Source organism: Macaca thibetana, chromosome 3 (genome assembly GCF_024542745.1).
Source record: "Macaca thibetana thibetana isolate TM-01 chromosome 3, ASM2454274v1, whole genome shotgun sequence".
NCBI classification, from domain to species: Eukaryota; Metazoa; Chordata; class Mammalia; order Primates; family Cercopithecidae; genus Macaca; species Macaca thibetana.
The window spans coordinates 175716129-175738023 of NC_065580.1; the positions used below are offsets into that span (position 1 = coordinate 175716129).

Here is a 21895-nt window from a genome sequence, read left to right on the forward strand (position 1 = left end):
CAGGTTGTACATTTTTTGTACTTGTGTTAGAGTCAACATTTTTCCTTGGATATTCACCTTCGAATAATGAAAAGATATGGATAAAATACAGTAGAGCAAATACATTAAAATATGTATTATTCTTATAGAAAAATGTCAATATCCATATATCTTTACTATTAGTGGAGGTACAACTATTTAACAACTATTTAAATGAAATACGTCAATGTAAATTATTTATCTAACTTATATTCCTGCTTTAAGTTTCGTCTTTAGTGATCATTTTATATTGCTGTTATGAAAAATGAGCTTCATATCATCATTGCATAAGAATAAATAATTTAGAAAACAAAAAGTTAAAAGTATATTTGGTTTATATTTTACTGTTAAAAGCAACTGTGAGAATCAGTTTCCCTCTGAGCTGCATTTTCTCTAACCCTATGACATTTGGAAATTGACTTACTAAATCTGTTTCCCCATATCTTCGTGTAATTGCATTCAAATTTTCAGCCAAACATAAAATCAAAGTATTAAAATACCAGAAACCAAGCTTCATTCAAATGTCTTATATACAGCAGTCCCTCCTTAATCAGTTTTGCATTCTGTAGTTTTGGTTATCTATGGTCAACTGTGGTCCAAAAATATCAAATGGAAAATTCCAGAAGTATACAATTCATAAAGTTTGAATTCCAGGCCATTCTGAGTAGTGCAATGAAATATCTTGCTATTCCTCTCTGTCGTGACAGGGACACAAATCATCCCTTTATCCAGTGCATCTGTGTTATCTACACCACCCACTTCTTGGTTACTTATGAGCTGTTTCAGCCCTCATATTGTCACAATCTCAAAGCGTTCATGTTCAATAACCCTTATTTTACTTAATAATGGCCCCTTAGCAAGATTAGCAATGCTGGCAAATTGTTGTAATTGTTCTATTTTAATAACTGATATTATTGTTAACTTACTGAGCCTAACTTATAAAGTTTATCATAGGTATGTATGCAGAGGAAAATCTGTGTATGTAGGGAGTACTATCAGAGGTTACAGGCATCCACTGAGAGTTTTGGAATGTATCGCTGGCTAAAGCAGGGATTATTGTATGTGTCTTTTCATGTTTTTGTTGTATAAATTAAATCCCAACTGGAATATTAAATTATTTGTCCATTAAATGTATTATATTTGATAATACTAGCTTTTCAAACACCACTATTAGATTCGTAAAACTAGCCATGCTTTTTGACGCCTTATATAGTTCAATGTTTTATTTAACCTTTTTCTATGTGCATGTATAATCTTCTCCAGGTAGATTGAAAATTAATTTCAGGACATGGAAAACTGCAATAAAGACATGGAGAAAAAAATTCAAAGAGTCCTAAGATGGTGATTGGTTGCTGTTTCCAGAATACTGGTAGATATTTTCGTAAGAGATATTGTTGGATGCAGAAGGCAAGTAGGTTAAGCATATGAAAAGAAAGAAAAGAGAAGACATTAAATAATTCTGATTGGTGTTGATGATATTACTACGTACGATATCTTTCCACACTGGAGATAAGTCTACGTGACTCTTAATTGTATGTTCTTACTTTGCCCTTTCTAGTATAATATACTCCCTAATATCAAATGATATATGGAAAATTTTGGCATTTCTATAGCAAATACATACACATACATGAGGAAAAACCAAAGATTAAAAAAATCTCCTGCAACTTGAAATTCTATCTGGTGATATATAATCATGGGGGATGTTTCAGTTTGCTTTGCAGATTAAGGTCAATAGAAATGAATTCAACAATACTTTTGTGGAATCTTATGAAATGAAATTTAGTTCAGAATATTCTAAAACATACTCTTCAAAATTACCTCAAATTTGAATCATTTAAATAGTGGAGCATTAATCCTACAATTAAATAAATTTGATACATTGATAGAACATTGAGAGAATTAATAACTGTTCTTTAGAGTTTCAAAAAATATTTTTAGAAATTATCCATTATAAAAGATATCCAAAAAGTATCTTCTTTGAGAGGCATGTAGTTCAAAGTTTCACTAACTTCTATTCAAAATGGCTTGAGAAACAACATGGCACAAGTATACATATGTAACAAACCTGCACGTTATGCACATGTACCCTACAACTTAAAGTATAATAATAAATAAATTTAAAAAAAAATAAATAATATAAAGTGTCAAAATGTTGAAAACATTAAATTTACTTAACATAGTCAAGCACAATAACTAGGCAAAATTTCTCTCATAAAATACTTCATGCAGTAGAAATGTTTCCTCCAGGGGATATAGTCTTTGTAAATATTTGGAGGATATCTAATTACTCTCATATACCAATTGCTAGGAAATTTATTATCAGTGTTGGACTTCATAGGCATACTTCTTAAAATATTGCTGATTCAAATTTGAATAGCTTTGTAAATTACTGAAGTAAAACTACCATGATTATAATTTTTAATATTTGAATTTGGTATACTGAAACTTAAAGGGCAATTTCTCAAAAATTACAAGAACACAGTCAATTAGTCTTGTTTTGATTGCATTTCTGGTGTGGAGAAAGGGGGAGCAGGCATCTTTCTGCAGCAGGGCTCCATCTAGGTCAGAATTGTCAGCTACTTAAGAAGTCAAACATCTGGATAATCTAAAGACTTCTGCAGCTACATAGCAAAAAAAAAAAGAAGGAACATTAATCCATGTATGCTTCACAAACATTGATTGACTGCCTAATAAAATAGTGCAGAATCAGAAGGGTTGCCTAAAATTTACTAAAGTTGAATTAATAAAATTAACATAACTCTTTAGAATTATTATACTTCAATTTAAGTCCACATTTACTTTGGAAGCATTATAAATTCCCTTATATGATTTTATCCATTGGATAACAAAAGACATGAAAAGGAGCTAAGGGATATGATATTTGTATTAACAAGGGTATACTGGTAATAGTAAGAAATGTTGTTAACATTATGGCAAAAATTTTGCATTATGGAAGATACATTCTGAGATAATACATAGTTTTAAAGAAAAATGCATTGCACTAATTTAAAAGCCAGTGAACATCTCTGAGGTTTACACATGCTTCTTGTTGTGTTATGTTAGGCAAGCAGTCTACCAAGATTACCTTATAGACCTGAATATGATATTAAATTGATAAATTGTTTGTTTTGTGGCATTTTCCCTAGAATTCCCTTGAATATACAAAGAGTAAAATGTAGTTCAAAGAGTCAATGTGTAGTAGAATGTAGAAAGAGCCAATCAAAGCAGACTAGACTGGGTGAGCAAAATACTGTTTAAAAATATTTTTTTTAATTAAATGCTCACAGCTTTAAAAATGGTGGGGATATTGAGAATAAACTGTATTCATAATATTCCTCCAGCATAAAACCAAACAGCATCCTTTACATTTCTTAACAGAAGCCACTTGTCAAGAAATAAAATAGTACTCTTCAACATTATGGAGTTGTGTAGAGAGATGTCTTATATTAACGAAACTTCCTATTTTCTACAGGGAAGACCACACTTGTTAGTCACAAACTTACTTACAAAATAGTTTAAATGAGTTAAGATTCATTCATATTTGGACTTTGATAGACTTCTCTCAGTTAAACTACATAGATAATTAGAAATATATCTATATATGTTATCTCTATATATTTGTGGGTGTTAAGAAAAAAATTATTCCAAAATATTTATCTTTATATATTTGAAAGAACATGACTTTCAGTTCATATTTGCATGTGTTGTAATTACAGGTATAAAAAAAGGAAAATGAAAATTTTGATTCATGCAACTTATAAAATTCACTGAATTTTTTTTTTTTTTTTTTTTTTTTTGAGACGGAGTCTCGCTCTGTCGCCCAGGCTGGAGTGCAGTGGCCAGATCTCAGCTCACTGCAAGCTCCGCCTCCCGGGTTCCCGCCATTCTCCTGCCTCAGCCTCCCAAGTAGCTGGGACCACAGGCGCCGCCACCTCGCCCGGCTAATTTTTTGTGTTTTTAGTAGAGACGGGGTTTCGCCGTGTTAGCCAGGATGGTCTCGATCTCCTGACCTTGTGATCCGCCCGTCTCGGCCTCCCAAAGTGCTGGGATTACAGGCTTGAGCCACCGCGCCCGGCCAAAATTCACTGAATTTTATATGGAACCACTGATATTAGCAATCTGAGCACAATGCAACACTATTTCCATTTCTCTGAACTGGTTTCCCTTCTGCATCACGCCTGGGGCAGAGGAGGGTGGGGCTCTTGCATTTTTGCTACCTAGAGTGCAAATGGATAGATTTATTCAATTTTAATTCACATTAAAACTCCCCATTTGAAAGAAGTGTTTGAACTTTTGAGGTCTCCAATTTCTAGTCAATACTCTTTTAACTGTATCATTTAGAGAAAAAAGAGAAAAATCATTGCAAATTTCAATAGCAAGGATATTAAAAATAACATTTGACATTCATTCAAAATTAAAAAAAAAATAAACAGCACACTCAACAGCAACCGTGATTGAATTTTATATTCTTCCTTCCTTCTAGAAAACTTTTAAAATTGTTTCCGGTATATGCCTAGAGAAGAGTATATGCTTCCAAGATGAGTGTTTTTGTTTTAAATTATAAACTGGTAGTATTTTATAATATACATTGAAATATGTAATGTACATTATAAAACAGATAAATAAAAAGATGAGTTAATATAAATGCACTTGGAAATTCTAACATTTTAAATCTTCAGGGTGAATTATATTTTTCACCCATTTTGTGGCCCATGTAATACAATTGGAAATATCTAAATAATATTGTTGTTTCATTCTCAGTTTCTTTATTGGTAAAATGGTGATATACATATCCAGTTATCTTAATGAAAATGGTCTTTTAGGCTCAAGCAGGAAAGTACTTTGGGAATTCCAAATCATTACACACATATGTTATTATTTCATTTGTTAAACCTATTATTCTAAAAACATTCAATTTAGAGTAGCTTCTTGTTACTTGTTATTTGCTTATAGTAATATTTTTTTTAAAAAAAACTAGACCTTCTCCACTTTTATCCAAAACCTTCCTAGATTTTAGTAAGTACAAATATTTTGTTTTAAAAGTTATTGTTATTGGCCAGGCACAGTAGCTTACACCTGTAATCCCAGGACTTTGGGAGGCTGAGGAGGGCAGATTATGAGGTCAGGATGTCGAGACCATCCTGACTAACACGGTGAAACCCTGTTTCTACTAAAAGTACAAAAAATTAACTGGGCGTGGTGGCACGTGCCTGTAGTCCCAGCTACTTGGGAGGCTGAGGCAGGAGAATCACATGAACATGGGAGGTGGAGGTTGCAGTGAGCCAAGATCGCACCACTGTACTCCGGCCTGGAGCAAGACTCTGTCTCAAACAAACAAACAAACAAACAAACAAACAAAACATTATTGTTTTCGTGTTTAATATGTTATCTTCATTAAGGCCTAAGGCTTCAGATCATTTCCATCCTTCTACTTTTAGCTATGCATTTTACTGTGACCAGAATAAACAAGTTTTTAAAATTTTTAATATTATTCCTTTTTTTATTTGTTCACTTCTTATATAGCAAATTTTGTTTTTGGTCATTGCTGTATTCCTAACTGCCACTTTAAAATATTTCTTCATCTTTTTAAAACTGATGTGAAGATGGAGGAAGTCCATATCATTTACAAATGCTCTTATTGTCACTCATATATGACTTTGGCTTTTGCTCAGTTTTGAGATAAGGAGATATTGAGTTTTGGGAGGCATTCTCTTCTTCTATTATTCATTTTGCCCTCTAGTACCTTATTATGTCTTTGTGATCATTAACATATTTATTGTATTATTATTTTGTCCAATATTTTAGATCAATTCATCTTCATTGTAATAAAACATAAAGATTATAACTTTTAAAAGATTGTTACAAAGTGAATCAAAATCACCTCCCCAAAATAAAGACTGTACTTCTTTTGTGTTCCAATCTTTTACTCTGGTATGTCTCGGTTCCCTCTGGGCAGCTCAGAGTATTCATGAGATTATAAAAAGGCATTACATCTTTCAGCTCCTTGACAAAATGCACTTATTAGCAACTTTTTAAAGTTCACTCAAGTTCACAGTCATCAGATATGAAACTGCTTACAGAAATAATTGAATGAGAGCTGTATGGGTACAACATGTAATCTCCTGTATTTTTCAATGAATAATTTGAAAAGAAAAAGTATGTAATGCTAGTAATGGCTGTGATGGCTGTGAAAAGAGCATTGTTATCCATGAAGGGAAAACTGCAAAGAGTATCTTTTTGAGAGACTAAATTCTATAAAAGGAGTCTTGGAATATTAAAAATAATAATACTTAAAAACATTTAAAATCAAAATTGAATTATAGTCAGGAATACAGCACTTAATTTTATGAAATTACACCAGCTTATGGATGTTGTGTAGCCAGTTGGAGGGATTTTTAGTTTTTAGAACCATGCAAACGTTATTTACTCTATTTTCACATAGGTATATAATGAGTTCATTGGAACCCTTTATATATCTAGAAATAAATTATAAAAGTTTATGTTGGAGATTAATACGCTGATGTAGATTGTGTAAAATCATTTTACATAATTTTCCAGCTTTTTTGGTCCCTTACAATACTATTTAAAGCATCCACATATTATTTGGGGAATTTGAAAACTTTAGATTTTAAAAATCCTGAGTAAAATTCATCAACAATTTTCAACATTACTTAAATATATAAGAAAAGGCTAATGTTTATTTATATATGTTTTACATCCTCAGGCTATTTTTGGTACCTTTCGATAAGGTCTTTTTAATGTACCACTTTATGTGTACTTTGCTGAACAGTCTTGATATAGACATCTTATTACTTACTACCACATTTCTTTTCACAGAGTGCTCATTCTTTAGGGGTAGATGTATGTATTTTCCAACACTTATTCTTCAATACTGAGTCTCCATTTTCTAATCATTTTGAATGTTTTGTCAAAATGTTCTGTTACACATATAAATAATTGTTTTGTAAATAAACTCAATGGCAATCTGAAATTTTCCTTCAAATCACTTCAAAATCCTAGGAAGTTTATCAGGGATTCGGAACAGTGAAAAGGTAGCACTGATAAACCATATCGTTTTATTTGATTTTTTCTTAATATATGATTCAGGGCAAGAAAAAGTTGCTGATTGAGAATATTTGGTTAAAAACGGGGGAACTGTGAACAAGTAGATTATATGAATGGCATTTATAATTGTAAAACTGTATACCTTTTAGAATTTCAACTTTTATTTTTGATGTAGGGGGTATATGTGCAGATTTCTTACATGTGAATATGCATGATGCTGAGGTTTGGAAGTCATATCACCCTGATAGTGAGCATACAGCCTGATTGATGGGTAGTTTTTTTAACCCACACCCCATCCTCTAGTAGTCCACAGTGTCTGTTGTCCCATATTTATGTCCATGTGTGCTCAATGCTTAGCTCCCAGTTATAAGTGAGAACATGTGATATTTTGTTTTCTGTTGCTGAGTTAATTTGCTTAGGATTATGGCCTCCAGCTCTATCTATGTTGCTGCAAAGGACATGGTTTCATTATTTTTATGGCTGTGTAGTATTAGATGGTGCAGATGTGCCGTATTTTCTTTATACAATCTACCACTGATAGGCACCTGGCTTGATTCCATGCTTTTGCTCTTGGACAGAATAGAAAACTCAAAATAAAGCCACACACCTACAACCATCTCACCTACAACAAGGTCAACAAAAGCAAACGATGGGGAAATAACTCTCTATTCAATATATGATGCTGGGATAACTGGCCAGCCCAACGCAGAACATTTTATCTGGATCCCTACGTTTCACCACATACAAAACTTAACTCAGAATGGATTAAAAACTTATATATAAGGCCTCGGAATGTAAAAATCCTGGAGGACAACCTAAGAAATATTCTTCTTGACATTGGCCTCGGCAAGGAATTTTTGGCTAAATCTCCAAACGGAATCGCAACAAAAACAAAAATAGACAAGTGGGACCTAATTAAACTAAAGAGCTTCTGTATAGCAAAATAAATGGTCAACAGGGCAAAGAGAAAATCTACAGAATGGGAGAAGATATTCACAAACAATGAATCCTACAAAGGTCCAATATCCAGAATCTATGGGGAACTTAAATCATTTAGCAATAAACGAATAATCCCATTAAAGAATACACAAAGGACATGGACAGACACTTCTCAAAAAGAAGATATACAAGTGGCTATTAAACATATGAAAAAATGCTCAACATCATTAATCATCAGAAAAATGCAAATCAAAACCACACTGAGATAATATCTCACACCAATGAGAATAATAATTTTTAAAAGTCAAAAAACAACAGATGCTGGTGAGGCTGTAGAGAAAAGAAAATGCTTTTACACTGTTGATGGGAATGCAACTTAGTCCAGCCACTGTGGAAAGCAGTCTGGAGATTTCTCAAATAACTTAAAACAGAACTACCATTTGACCCAGTAATCCAATTACCAGGTATCTACCTGAAAGATACAAATCATTCCACCAAAAGACACGTGCACTCATATGTTCATCGTTGTGCTGTACTTTGTTGAAGAGCATGTTTTCATATATATATTATATATATATATATTTCACATATATATACACACATGTACACTCGATAATGTATTGGGAAGAGTAAGATATATCATTTAGAAATTAATATGCAGTGTAATTTATTGTTTACCTCTTGGCAAAAAAAAAATAATGTGAGGTTAGCAGATAGGAGGGAGAAGCATACAAATTAGTAGTCAGTGGTCAAGGGAACATAATAAAGAAAATAATGTTTGAGATGGTTTTCAAAAATAAGAATCAGCTTCCCGTTTGATGTAAGGAGTCCATTTTAATCTGAACATGGCTTGAATAAAAAAAGATGTATGAAACGGTGTGTGACTCTGAGATTAGAAAACATATATGGATATTAGAGGTGATTGGTGGGCGTTGGGATTTTAGTGGTGAAGGATGCTGTTAAAGAGGATGGAGCTTGCAAGTGAATTCAGTAACAAATAAATAGATCAGTCAAATCAAAATTGACAAACAGCTCCAAAAACGAACTAGAAATTGTGATCATTTTCCAACAGATGGTAGGGAGTTATTGGAGGGAAGCAGAATCTGCCGCAATCGTTTGGAGAGAGCCAGAGGAGGCCTGGGCTATGGTAATGACCATTAAATGTCTGTCCAGTCTTCCTTCTCTCCTATTCCACGCCCATTTCCACACACCATATAAGAATAAGAACTCCTTGGATAATGTTTGGATTGAAGAGGTGAGGAATTAAATAGACTCAGTCTCTTATATGTGATTAGTTATTGAATTATCATTACATAATTAAGGTCTATCAGTATATTTTAAAAATAGAGACTAAAAGGCCGGGCGCGGTGGCTCACGCCTGTAATCCCAGCACTTTAGGAGGCCGAGGCGGGCGGATCACGAGGTCCGGAGATCGAGACCATCCTGGCTAACACGGTGAAACCCCGTCTCTACTAAAAAATACAAAAAACTAGCCGGGCGTGGTGGCGGCGCCTGTAGTCCCAGCTACTCGGGAGGCTGAGGCAGGAGAATGGCGGGAACCCGGGAGGCGGAGCTTGCAGTGAGCCGAGATCGCGCCACCGCACTCCAGCCTGGGCGACAGAGCGAGACTCTGTCTCAAAAAAAAAAAAAAAAAAAAAAAAAGAAACTAAATAACATAAAAATACTATTAAATTATATAATATATATGTTTATATTTATGTATAACTATTCTATATATATTTGGAATGGTGTTTTAAGTAGTCCACCATGGTCACCCTGCTTTTTAAAATATCTACAGAATCCCTCTTACAGTTTTAGCTATCTTTTTAGAACAATCTTATGTAATAAGTGAGCCACTAAAATATAAAGTTATTATGCTTGTATAGAAATGTTGATGAGAACTTGTCAAATTCTTGTTATCCTTTAACAGATTTTAGCATAAGAAAAAGAATGAAAATGAGCTGTGCTTATTTTGAAAAAAATATTGGCTAAAAACAAATTCGTACATAACAGCTCTTTTGTGATAAATATTACAAAGTACTAAAAATTTTAGAAATAAATATTTTAAAATATCCTTTTAATAAATCTGGTACAACTGTAAACCATGACGAATTATAAAATATCTAAAGTCCTTGCATGACAAAATATCTATTATCTTAACTACACTGACATTTCAAATTATTATGTATGTTGGAACTGAGATCATTTTGGCACAAAGCTCACCAAACATGGCATAAAAGAGCATATAAAATATCTTTTGTGTTCTTTAGCTATCCATTTGAATTGCTCCCTTTGATGTTTACTATATCTCACTAACTCTAAACTTTTCCATATACTGTTTAAATTTGTTATATGTCTGGTTGACTTTGATGGATGCAGTTTGTTTGCTATAAAATGACGAGTGTTTTTATTGATTAGTAGAAAAGGCAGCTTCAAAGATTTGCATGAATATGACCCAAACATGTATTAGCTAGTATAAAAGAACTGAATAATTTTATATTTAGTTCTTTGTTTAATCCCCTACCTGACCAATTTTATTTTTCTGTCAACATTGAAAGGCTGCTCCATATATAGAAAATGAAAAATGTATTTTCATCGTACAAACAGAAAATTACTTTCTTAGACTATACTACAAAATTGAAACATATCTCTATATGATTATACTCCAGTTCATATTTTATAATTTGTTTTTGAAAGTCCAAACTGTTTAATTTTCTCCAATATAAAATTCCTATTTATAAAACTTCTAAGTTTTCTAAACATGAAACAGAATAAATGAATAATGTGAGCAAATACATAGAAGATATGTATTATTATTTTTCGTGGAATCTATGGTAATATATTAAGATGTTTACAGTTTTCAGTTTGAGATACTCACTGTATTCTATCTTAGATATTTCAATTTCTGCTTAGAGCTATACAAAAAACATCAATTCTACATTATTAAAACTACATATTTTAAACATGTAGGGTTCCCTATAAATGTCTACTATTATATAATACATCTAAATTAAGACATTTTATGCTATCAGCTATCAAACTATGAAAAGACATGTAGAAACCTTAAATGCACACAACTAATTGAAAGAAGTCAATTTGCAAAGATTACATAATAGAAAATTGCGACCAAGTGACATTCTGGAAAAGGCAAACCTAGGAAATAGTAAAAAGATCAGTGACTGCTAGGAACTAGTGGAGAAAGGAAGGAGGAATAGCTGGAACACAGAGGATTTTTAGGACAGTGAATTTATTCTGTATGGTACCAAAATGGTGATACAGGTCATTATTAATTTATCCAAATCCATAAAATGTACACCACCAAGTATGCACCCTAATGTAAACTGTAAACTTTGGGTGATTACAATGTGCCACTGTAGGTTCATCACGGTAACAAAGGTACCACTTGGGTGTGAGATACTGATAATCAGGAAGGTTGTGCCTGACTGGGGTAGATGGTACATGGGAGCCCTCCCTAGTTTCCATTCAATCTTGGTGTAAATCTAAAAGTGTTTGAAAAACTAAAGTGTATTGAAAAGGGAAAACATGCAATGGTGATATCCCTATTACCTACATGGAAATGGCTACTATGCCTAGATTGATTGAGGATCTCCTATAGAAACTTTTACTTTTCTGTCCTTTAACAACTAAAAAAACTCCACATATTAAGTGAGAAGTAACTCATATAGGTGCTTTAAATGTTTTTAGCTTCCTGTTTTTATGTAATAGAACTCAGCAGTGAACTATACCACGTCCTATTTTAGATAAATATTTTTCCCTGTTCACTTAAACTTTCTTTCACGACTGAGTCATTTGACAGAACCATGAGTCACAGGCTACTATATAAAAATTCCATACAAATTTTAATGTTTTCTACCAACATGTACTAAGAAATAGGATGTTTTTCAAGAGCCATGAGTAGTTTGTATTTCACATTACGTGTGACAGGTATATCCCATTCAGCTATTGTGAAATTATACTCTAGAAATGATAGCAAAATTTAGGTGTGTTGTTCATGGATTATTTAAAACAGAAATGCCAATTTGAAGATAATTTACTTTTTATTGAACCACATTTAAACAGAAAACATAAAGTCCTCTATCTTGAATACTTGTTTTTAACATTTTGTTTCTCTTTGTAATATTAAATAAGAAATCAGTAGAGAAACAAACACACATAGCTGCTATGCAAATTATGTGTTGAAATTATTTATTTTGAATTCTTAAAATAAAAAGGATGCATATTGAGATGAAAATATCTTACTTTTAGTGGACAGTAAATAAAAATATCATCTTATATTAATTAAAAATCACCTATCTCTACTAACAATGTAAATAAATAATTTAGTAAGGTGCTATCAAAATATGTGTAAAAAACAAGAAAGTGATTAAAATTTAATTTGATATTCACTGAAAACCATAAACTTAATGTGTGCTTTTTACCTTGGTCATGGGGAAGCAGCTATACATAAAAGTTTTAGTGAGAAAGATAAAAACTGACTAATAGAAATACTGTGATTAATGGAAGAAACTGTGGTTGCTGTACACATAGCCTTTCCTCTAACACACAGGGATTTTTTGTTGTTGTTGCTCTCCACAGGCCAATCAAGAAAATAGGAAAGGAACTAGGTCTAAGACATAGGACCGTATAACTTATAGGCCGGAAATTTACTGGTACCAACTTTGATTTACTGTAATACAACAAAGATAGGAGGAAAACTGAGAATCGAAGTTGCTTGACTATATCGATGACTATTTGCTTTTTCTGATCCTCAGTTTGTTGATATAATAAAATAATAGAGTTCAGTTACAATAGCTTCAGATTTTCTCAAATCTCTTTAGTTTCTTCACAATGGCCCAGAATAGTAGGACAATAAAAAATTAATAAAGTAATATATATTTACTCTAACAGTAACCATAAAAATTCCTAAGAATTCCCAGATACCCTCCATTTGATATCATCCTATTGTCAAGGGGCTTCAGGAAAAATAAAAATGAAAATAATAAAAATAAACAACTGTTCTGGTGTATGTTTCAAACTACTATAACTATTATATCATTTAAAAGAAGTATAAATATTACAATATATAAAACTTATAAATGTTGTATTAAAATTTCCATTTTGAAATATACACAAGCATGTCTCAAAAGGTGTATAATAATGTTTATATTAAAATATACACTTTGGACTGGACTGTCATGGAATAAGAGAAATTAAATATGCTCCAAAATAATCCAAATCCTGAAATGATAATTTTCTCTTTTGAATTTTGACATTATTTCATATTTATCAGGCAATGAAACATTTTGCTCTAAGAGAAAAATATGACTTTTCTGTTTATATCTATGCCAAAAGTTATTTTTACACTATAAAAGCTAATTAAATAATTTTATATTACTTAGAGTATTATTCCAAAATTTCAACTCTTACTATTTTTGTTTCATACCTTTGCAGTGGATAAGCACAGAATGTTAATCATTTTCTGCAACTTTATTCATTTGGTGTCCAAAACAAAAGAAAGGACTGTAGTGGATGAACCAAAGGAATCGGAGAAAAATCACTTTACGTGTTTATATTTCCTTTATGGACTTTTGGTAGCAGTGGAGACTAGTTAATAATCTTTACATTACTAAAATTATTAATTATGTTCATGTGCTTTATTGAAATATATGATTATTTTGGCCTCCCACCAGAGATCAATGTTTTTATGAAGACACTAGAACAAGTTTACAATGGAAGTAACAATGTTTGATATTGTCACCAAATTATTTTTATAATATACAATTGTGATGAATCTGCTGATGATGTATGGGTTATCCAAAAATTGAATAACTTAATGAGTATGTTTATTACCTGTTCCTAAGTAAATAAATGTTTATGTTAAATTTGATCAAGTTAGATATGACAACACTCCACAAGGACAAAAAAGGTTATACCAGTAATAAAGAAAACACGTATAACAAAGCTTTTCCTCAGTTTTCTTTATTACAACAATGGAGACACAGAGGTACAGAAAATAAAATGACATTTAATATACTATGAAACACATGCATAGGATTACACAAAGTGCTGGATATTATGTTGAGGGTTTTAAATAAGATGATACTGAGGACAATACACTTATAACATACTTTTTTTCAAGAAAATAAGCTACGATGAAAACGAATGCAATTAAAATGATCAGAAATACTTTAAAACAGAAGCGTTACACATAACATCAATGAAAATGTGAGAGAAAAATATTCTTGAAGGAGGTACATGAATTGTGTACACTATTTACAAAGGTAGGTTTAATTGCTTACTTTTTAGGAAAAAATAAGACTAGCTAGATTTATGTCATGGCCCCTATTCAGTACATATACAGAATAAAAATAAAAATATATTTTCTAAAAAGGAAGTTTTATGTCTCATTATTATGCATTGTTTTTAGTGTGTAACATATTTTTACTAAAATGAAATGAAAAAGAATAACTGAATTTAACTTAAGCATACATAGTTTCAGAACTTTCAATACATCTAAATTTAATACAACCAATATTAGATCAGTTCACACTTAAAATGAAGTTTTATTCTACTTGGATGAAAGTATCCTTTAAAAGTAGATAAAATAATAGTCTACCAACAAAGGAGATGAAATGCAGTTAAGACCATCTCAGATATACTAATAGAATTCTTAAATATATTTATTTTTTGTATTTCTTGGATTTTTTTTTTGTTTTGTTTTACAGCATATTAGCTAATACAGATGTTATAGACTATTCCAGGCTATGTGCAACATTTACTGACAATTTAGCCTTGGAAATTAGTTAATAACCAGGGAATATTTGAATTATTACAGGAGACCTTTGTTGAGTCCTTAATTTTAGACAACAAAACTAAAGGCTTTTGGAAAACAAAGCATGGATATTAAACTCTCATCTTTGTCTAATTTTGAAAAATAATAAAAATAGATTTAAACTTAGGGAATGTTTTCCTTAGATAAAAATTGGGATTATGTAAATATAACACATAGAAGGAATACTACAACTTTATATTTAAAAGACAAAGCATATTAACTTTAGAATAATACTCCGATTTATATGGTAATTGGTCAGAGAATGAGTTAATAAGCATTAATTTTTTTCTTTAGTTAAGTACCAAAATTTAATGTGGAAATATATTCTGAATATTATGTTTAACTATCAAATATTAATGATTAAACAATACTATTTATGAGATTTGGAAATGCCTTGTCACCAATTTCAACTTAAATTATAATAATTTTAAAGACAATTTGTAGAATATTTGTATATTCAGTCATTTGAAATATGCAGATTTCAGCTATCTCTTCAATATATTAGATTTGCTGAAGCTTTTATGACATATTTCTATACCACAACGTTAGGATTTTAAAATTTACAAACATTGAACAGAAACATAATAGAAGAAATATATTCCATTTATTCATGGCCAAAAATTTAGAAAGGAAGTATAAAACAGACAGAGAGAGAGAGGGAGAGAGAGAGAACAAAAGAGAGAAATGGAAAGAAAGAGAAAGGAGGAAGAGACAGAAATAGAGAAAGAGGGAGAAAATTAAAAAGAAAGAATTATAAGAAAGTAAGAAAGGATAAAAGAAAATAAATTTAAAAAAAGTGAAAACTTGAGGCTGGCCACAGTGGCTCAGGCCTGTAATCCCAGCACGTTGGGACGCTGAAGCAGGAGGATCAGTTGAGTTCAGGAGATCGAGACCAGCCTGGGCAACATGGTGAAACTCGATCTCGACTAAAAATACAAAAATTAGCCGGGCGTAGTGGCTGTGTGCCTGTAAAGCCTGTAATCCCACCCAGCTACTAGGCAGGCCGAGGCATGAGTATTGCTTGTACACAGGAGGTGGAGGTGCCAGTGAGCTGAGATCAGGCCACTGCACTCCAGTTTGGGAGACAGAGCAAGAGTCCTGTCTCAAGAAAATAAATACATAAATAAATAAATAAAAATTAAAATAAAAAAAGAAAACGTAATTAAATTGGACTTATTAAAAGATCATTTAAAGGATGTTACATTATCTCTTACATAGATTAATCATGATAAACACATAAAGTTTACACATTTAGGTATGATCAATATTATACTTTATCTTTATTCAGTGAGTGAAATCATAATACGAAAGGGCCAAACAAAAATATACGTGATAATATTTAGTGTAAATAATACCAGAATTGATCATTTCAAGCTCTTAATGTTGCTTATATTATATTAATATCAAATGTAAACCTTTAAAGAAAATTTTACATGACTGGGGATATTTCTTAATTGCTACAAACTTAAAGGTTATCATGCATAATACTGGCTATTATTCTTGAAAGTTAGACCCAAATATATCGTATTATTGTATTGATATCCATATCCATCTTAAATTATTAAAATGATTTGTAATTTTAAGGTTTTATTTATCCATTATCGGTGTAAATATACCATATTAATATTTAAAATTATTTTTATGTATCTAAGAATACCTCCAGATTCAGAAGTTCATGGTTTAATTCTTTCTTGTATATTTCATTTAATATAAATGACTAATCATAAATTTAATTGTACATGGTTGAAAATACTTTGGAATTTTTTGTGTTTTAGCTTTAATTTAAATCAAACATATTGAATGAGTATTCTTATAGAGAAAATGTTAGAATTAAATTATAATGGTTTCTCAATTGACCCAAATTGCACATTATTGTGTTTAATGTGCACTATGATGCATACTTGTAACTTTATTAAGTTAAAAAGAACTTGAATATTTAAAAAGTCAAATTTATTTGCAATAAAATTATTTGTCTTTATATGTATTTGCTATATATAAGTGAAAATTGCATATATATTAAACATCAATCTAGTTCCTTCTATATATATGCATATTTAAAATGTTTACGTATTTTAACTTCAATCTTGTTCATGTATACCAGTAATGAAGGCATATATGTGCATTTGCAAAATGCTTCTGGAAATAATATGAGTATAGAGTTTATAAAATTAAACTTAGTCTGTCCTAATGACCTATAGTATTAGGAAGGAAATGAACAAAAATGGCAACTTATCTAAGGTTTTTCTGTGTAATAATACATTTTATAGGAAATAATTTACTGCTACCTCCTAGGCATACTGTTAGCATATCTGAAACATGGTACTTGTGGGTCTTATTGTGAACTGATGAGTAATTATAGTTTTGATTGGGGTAGGGAGGCCAGTAACATTGATTGTAAAATGGAGGAAAGAAGATAGACTAGAAGAGATTGGAAGGAGAAAGAAGGAGATATCCAGATCTATATTTTTAAAATCCTGATATTCTACATGCAGATAATGGCAATCATGCATAGGTAAATCAATCTAGCTTCATAACTGGTACAATATGGTCAAAACAATCTTTTGAAATATTTTTACAGTAAACAATACAATACACACACCACTGGACATATACATGTATTTCTGATTATATATAATGACTAATCTTACACTCACCTTAACACAGAAGTTCAAATGTATACATCTTCAGAGACAGAATTTTATGTAAAACTCCATTGTATGAAAAAAAAGTATTGGATGAGGCTAGAAGATACTTAAAATAAGTTTAAATTTTTATGTCTTGCTTACCAGTAATCACATTTACTTATATGTGTAGACAGATGCAATACTAGTAAAGCCAAAAAAGTAACAAACTCATTTTTAAAATAAAAAAGTAAACTGTCTGATTTTTATGGTTGCCTACAGCAACAGTAAGGTTCAGATAATAAAAAAGATAACTCAGCAACACATATTATTAAGACTTTTTAAAAATACTAGGATGTAAAATGTCTAAGGTTTTATTGATTGGAATGCAATAGCTTTACGGTTTAGTTTTGTACTTTTAAATTTCTTACAGAAATAAGGCAAAGCAGAAAGCCTATTATTTTAGCATCTCATATAATTTTTTTAATAGAATTTATGCATATCTCAGAGTAGTGAAAGAGGTGTTCATCTAAAAATAAACATTTGGCTAAATGACAGACTGCTTAAAAAGTTAATGACTAAAAACTGGATCCACACTTAGATGTTTAAAATCTAATGAACAACTGTTTAAATGTATATAACTCTGCTAACATAATTTTAATATTAGGATCTTCTCAAAATGCCAAATTGATATATCTTATTTCTGTGTATACCTCACTTTGAATGTTCTTTATATCACTTAGTGACCTTGAGTTATGATATGTAAAACTTCAAGATAAATAAACTTCGCACTAACTTACTAAATAAGTATTCCATGATCTCCAAAAAAATATTTTGTCATTCCTAAGTCAAGATAATTTCTACATGAATTCTCACAGAAAGGTCTCTAATTTATTGGAAAGATCAAGTAAGGTTAGAATGAATGTGAAAAACAATTTCTGGAGGTGTTACTAGAAATCTTTTTCTCAATGCTTTCTACAAATTAGTAATCAACAAATTTTTCAGTCTCAAATATCAAGAAATTTAATATGCAATGATAATTAGTTATTTAATAAATGGAATATTGGCTATGGTGATTTAAAAACAAAACTTTCCCTAAAATGGATTATGTTTCCATAATGTGTGAATTGAGATATTGTTTTATCTTAGCAAGGGAGAAAGGAGGGAAGCAGAAGTGTTTTATTTGTTTTTTTTGAGACAGAGTCTTGCTCTTTTGCCCAGGCTGGAGTGCAGTGGTGCCATCTCCGCTCACTGCAAGCTCCGCCTCCCGGGTTCCCGCCATTCTCCTGCCTCAGCCTCCCGTGCAGCTGGGACTACAGGCACCGCCACCACGCCTAGCTAATTTTTTGTATTTTTAGTAGAGGCGGGGTTTCACCATGTTAGCGAGGATGGTCTCGATCTTCTGACCTCGTGATCTGCCCGCCTGAGCCTCCCAAAGTGCTGGGATTACAGGCGTGAGCCACCGCGCCCGGCTGGCCAGAAGTGTGTTTTATCGGTTGATGCGTTGCTTCTGCAGTCTACAGGTCTATCACTAGATTACAAGAAAGGATAGCAGTTGACAGCTAAGAGTTTGGAAAAGATAAGTTAAAAGACAATCTACTATGAAAAGGAGGCCTAGCCCTCATATGAAAAGATTCTGTAGCTATCTCTTTAAAAAGAGACAGGAAAAATATTTCTGCTCAACAAAATAATTGCTCTTGATGAATGAATCACAAAGTCCAGAATCCAATCATTTGATTTACCGAGTATGTTATAGTCACTTTTATGCATATATGTAAATCTGGTTGTTTCCTATTGTCCACAATAAGTAGTAAAAGTCACTTGTTGAGATGTGGGTGCAAGTGAAAAACACAAACACTCTTCACTTGTTTTGAAATTACTTAAGTAAAGATTACTTAAGTGAAAATTGCTTATTCACATAATGAAAATTTGCAAAAACCAAAAATCATTCTTCATGCTACTCCCTCAAATCGAAATTCCTTTGAAATCTGAAATCTAGTTCCAACCTCAATTTCTTCCCATCTTGATTTCAACTTCTTGAAAGGAGTGTCTACAATATTTTCTTCTCTCTCTTTAATGCTTGCAAAAATTCTGACTCTCTGATGTCCAGAAAAATGTAATAAATAACTACTTATGTTAGAAACAATAGGACTTGAGGTCAGCTCAAAACATAATCTAAATCCAGTGAATTGGGTGTAACTTTTTAGACATATTCAAATTTAATTTAATCTTCATTCTGGGAAAATTGCAGAGATATTTTCACTTAATGTAAAAACATTAATTGGTATTCAAATTTAAAATAGGAAACTTTCACATTTATTCCTGAAGACATTTTAGTTCAACAAAGGGAAAATAAACAATACAATTGGGATACACATCTAATAAAATATAATGCCTATGTTTTATATAAATGGTAAACACATTGAAATATTAGAAATGTTCATAAAGTTGGAAACTTACACTTAAAAGCAACAGTAAAAAAGCAATAAAAGTGATCCACAATTCTACATAATAAAATTATGATTTTCACAAAGTATGGCCATGGATATTTCATTATTTGCAAAATAATAATGAAAGATTAGATGTAGCAAAGGTTTAAGTTTCAAGTACAAGTGACATGATATTTAACAAGGTCAACTTTAGGAATTAATGGAAACTTTAGAATAAAGTATGTTATGCAGTGAACTGGTAGTTGAAAGTAACAATCCCGATTGAATCTCCTTCATTGATTTTCTGACAAATTATCCACTTAAAAGGTTGACAATAGGGGGAAGGGGAAAAAGCTTAATCGTTCATGGGTGAAGATACATGCATAATTAATTGACCTTAGAAAATATTTTATTATAATTTTAGATTAGCCTTGTTATTACTTTTTTAAAAAATTTTCAGGGCATAAGAGGATATATCATATGATATAACAATGACATTAAAACACACAAGACAAACTTATGGCTATAATGAAAGAAAACCCAGCAGCATTCAGCTGCCATGACTGGCTTCCATTTTCACCTTTATTTGCTTCACAGCATTTATCTGCATGATGAAAATTGTTTTTGAAAATAGAATAAGAATGAAATAATTAAGAAAATAAAGAGTAGAGTTACAAACGAGAAAATAAAAAGAGAAAAAACGTGACAGCAGGAAAGAAAAAAAGAGAAAATAATTAATGCAAGATTTACACAGTCATTAACAATTAATGCAAACCTACAAAAATACTTTGATACAAGCCAAGAATGGCTAAAATCATGTATAAAACATTTCTATATATTGTCACATACTAAAAACAGACAAAGGTCAATATTGACGTTTATTTTGTTTACTCAGACATTAATTCTGTCATTGATCCTTTACATGTAAATATCTTTCATTTATAAGTTGAAAATGTAAATAACAAGAAAAAAGTCACCAGTCATTTTTCTGTGCTACTTGTGAATTCACAGAGCTACTTTTAATATGAGCTCAATATATCCTACAATGGTTGATGGTAATTTTTTCTACCATGATTTCTTAGAATATATTTAATAAAAGCAGTTATATTTTAATAATAAACAAACTACTAACAAATATAAATGAAAATTGCATATTCACATAATGAAAATTTGCAATAAGCATAGAAGCTAGAAGCATTAACCTATTGGCCATAGGTAAACTCCAGACAAATGTCACTGCACCTCTTTTAAAACAATTTTAGGAACCAAAGATTATAAAAATAATTTTTAGACCTACTTTTTCATTACATGCTAAACTACGGAAATACTGTTGCAGGTGTAGTATCAATATTTAGGTTAGACTGAAAATTCCAGATTCCAGAGAGTTAAGATAAAGTTTCCCCAGATAATTGGACTTCTATTTCACCATTGTTTTAGAATTTTGAAACTTATGTTCTAAAACAACCATAAATGTAACCCTAATATAATATTTTCATATTCACCATGTGCTTGAATGTTGTTTTCTGTTCATGTTGAATTATCTAGTGATGAAAGATTTATTGTTTGAAACTAGAGTGGAGGTCATCAAAATAATTTTACTGTATGGTTCATTGGAAGTACAAATTAAAAGCCCATGAAAGTACAAAGTAACTGAAATATTTTAGCAATATTTTTTGTGGTGATTTATATATATTTTTTAGCTTGTTAAATCTAAACAACTATTTTGTATGTATAATGTATGCATTACATGTTCCTAGACAGTAGAATTATTTTATCATTGGATATAAAAAATGTTGAATAGAATTATTGTCATCAAATTATATTGATAGTCAATATTAAAATTAGACATGTCTTCAGGAAAAAGAGGAAGTAATTGCTGAAAGATACTAAGGTCTTTTTTGGTTAAATAAAAATGTTATTAAACATGTGGCAGGCCAAAAAAAATGGTGAAAATGTTTTTCAAAGTAAGTTTATTTATATCCAAGGAT

The 21895-nt window shown here is 31.1% G+C and overlaps 2 protein-coding genes across 5 annotated transcripts in view; one reads left to right on the plus strand and one right to left on the minus strand.

Annotated features, from left to right (window-relative positions):
- The window catches only part of LOC126949611 (ATP synthase subunit f, mitochondrial-like), a 739455-nt gene that overhangs the window by 138866 nt on the left and 578694 nt on the right, over positions 1-21895 (plus strand). The window lies entirely within an intron of this gene.
- NCAM2 (neural cell adhesion molecule 2) overlaps positions 1-21895 on the minus strand; it is a 566845-nt gene that overhangs the window by 37298 nt on the left and 507652 nt on the right. Inside the window, exon 16 of one of the 4 annotated variants that reach the window (XM_050782163.1) lies at positions 15225-20511. The exons of the other annotated variants lie outside the window; for them this stretch is intronic. Within the exon in view, the coding sequence (XP_050638120.1) occupies positions 20405-20511 (107 nt within the window). The 3' untranslated portion in view covers positions 15225-20404. Of the gene's footprint in view, positions 1-15224; positions 20512-21895 lie in introns of those variants that run through there. 4 annotated transcript variants of the gene reach the window in all.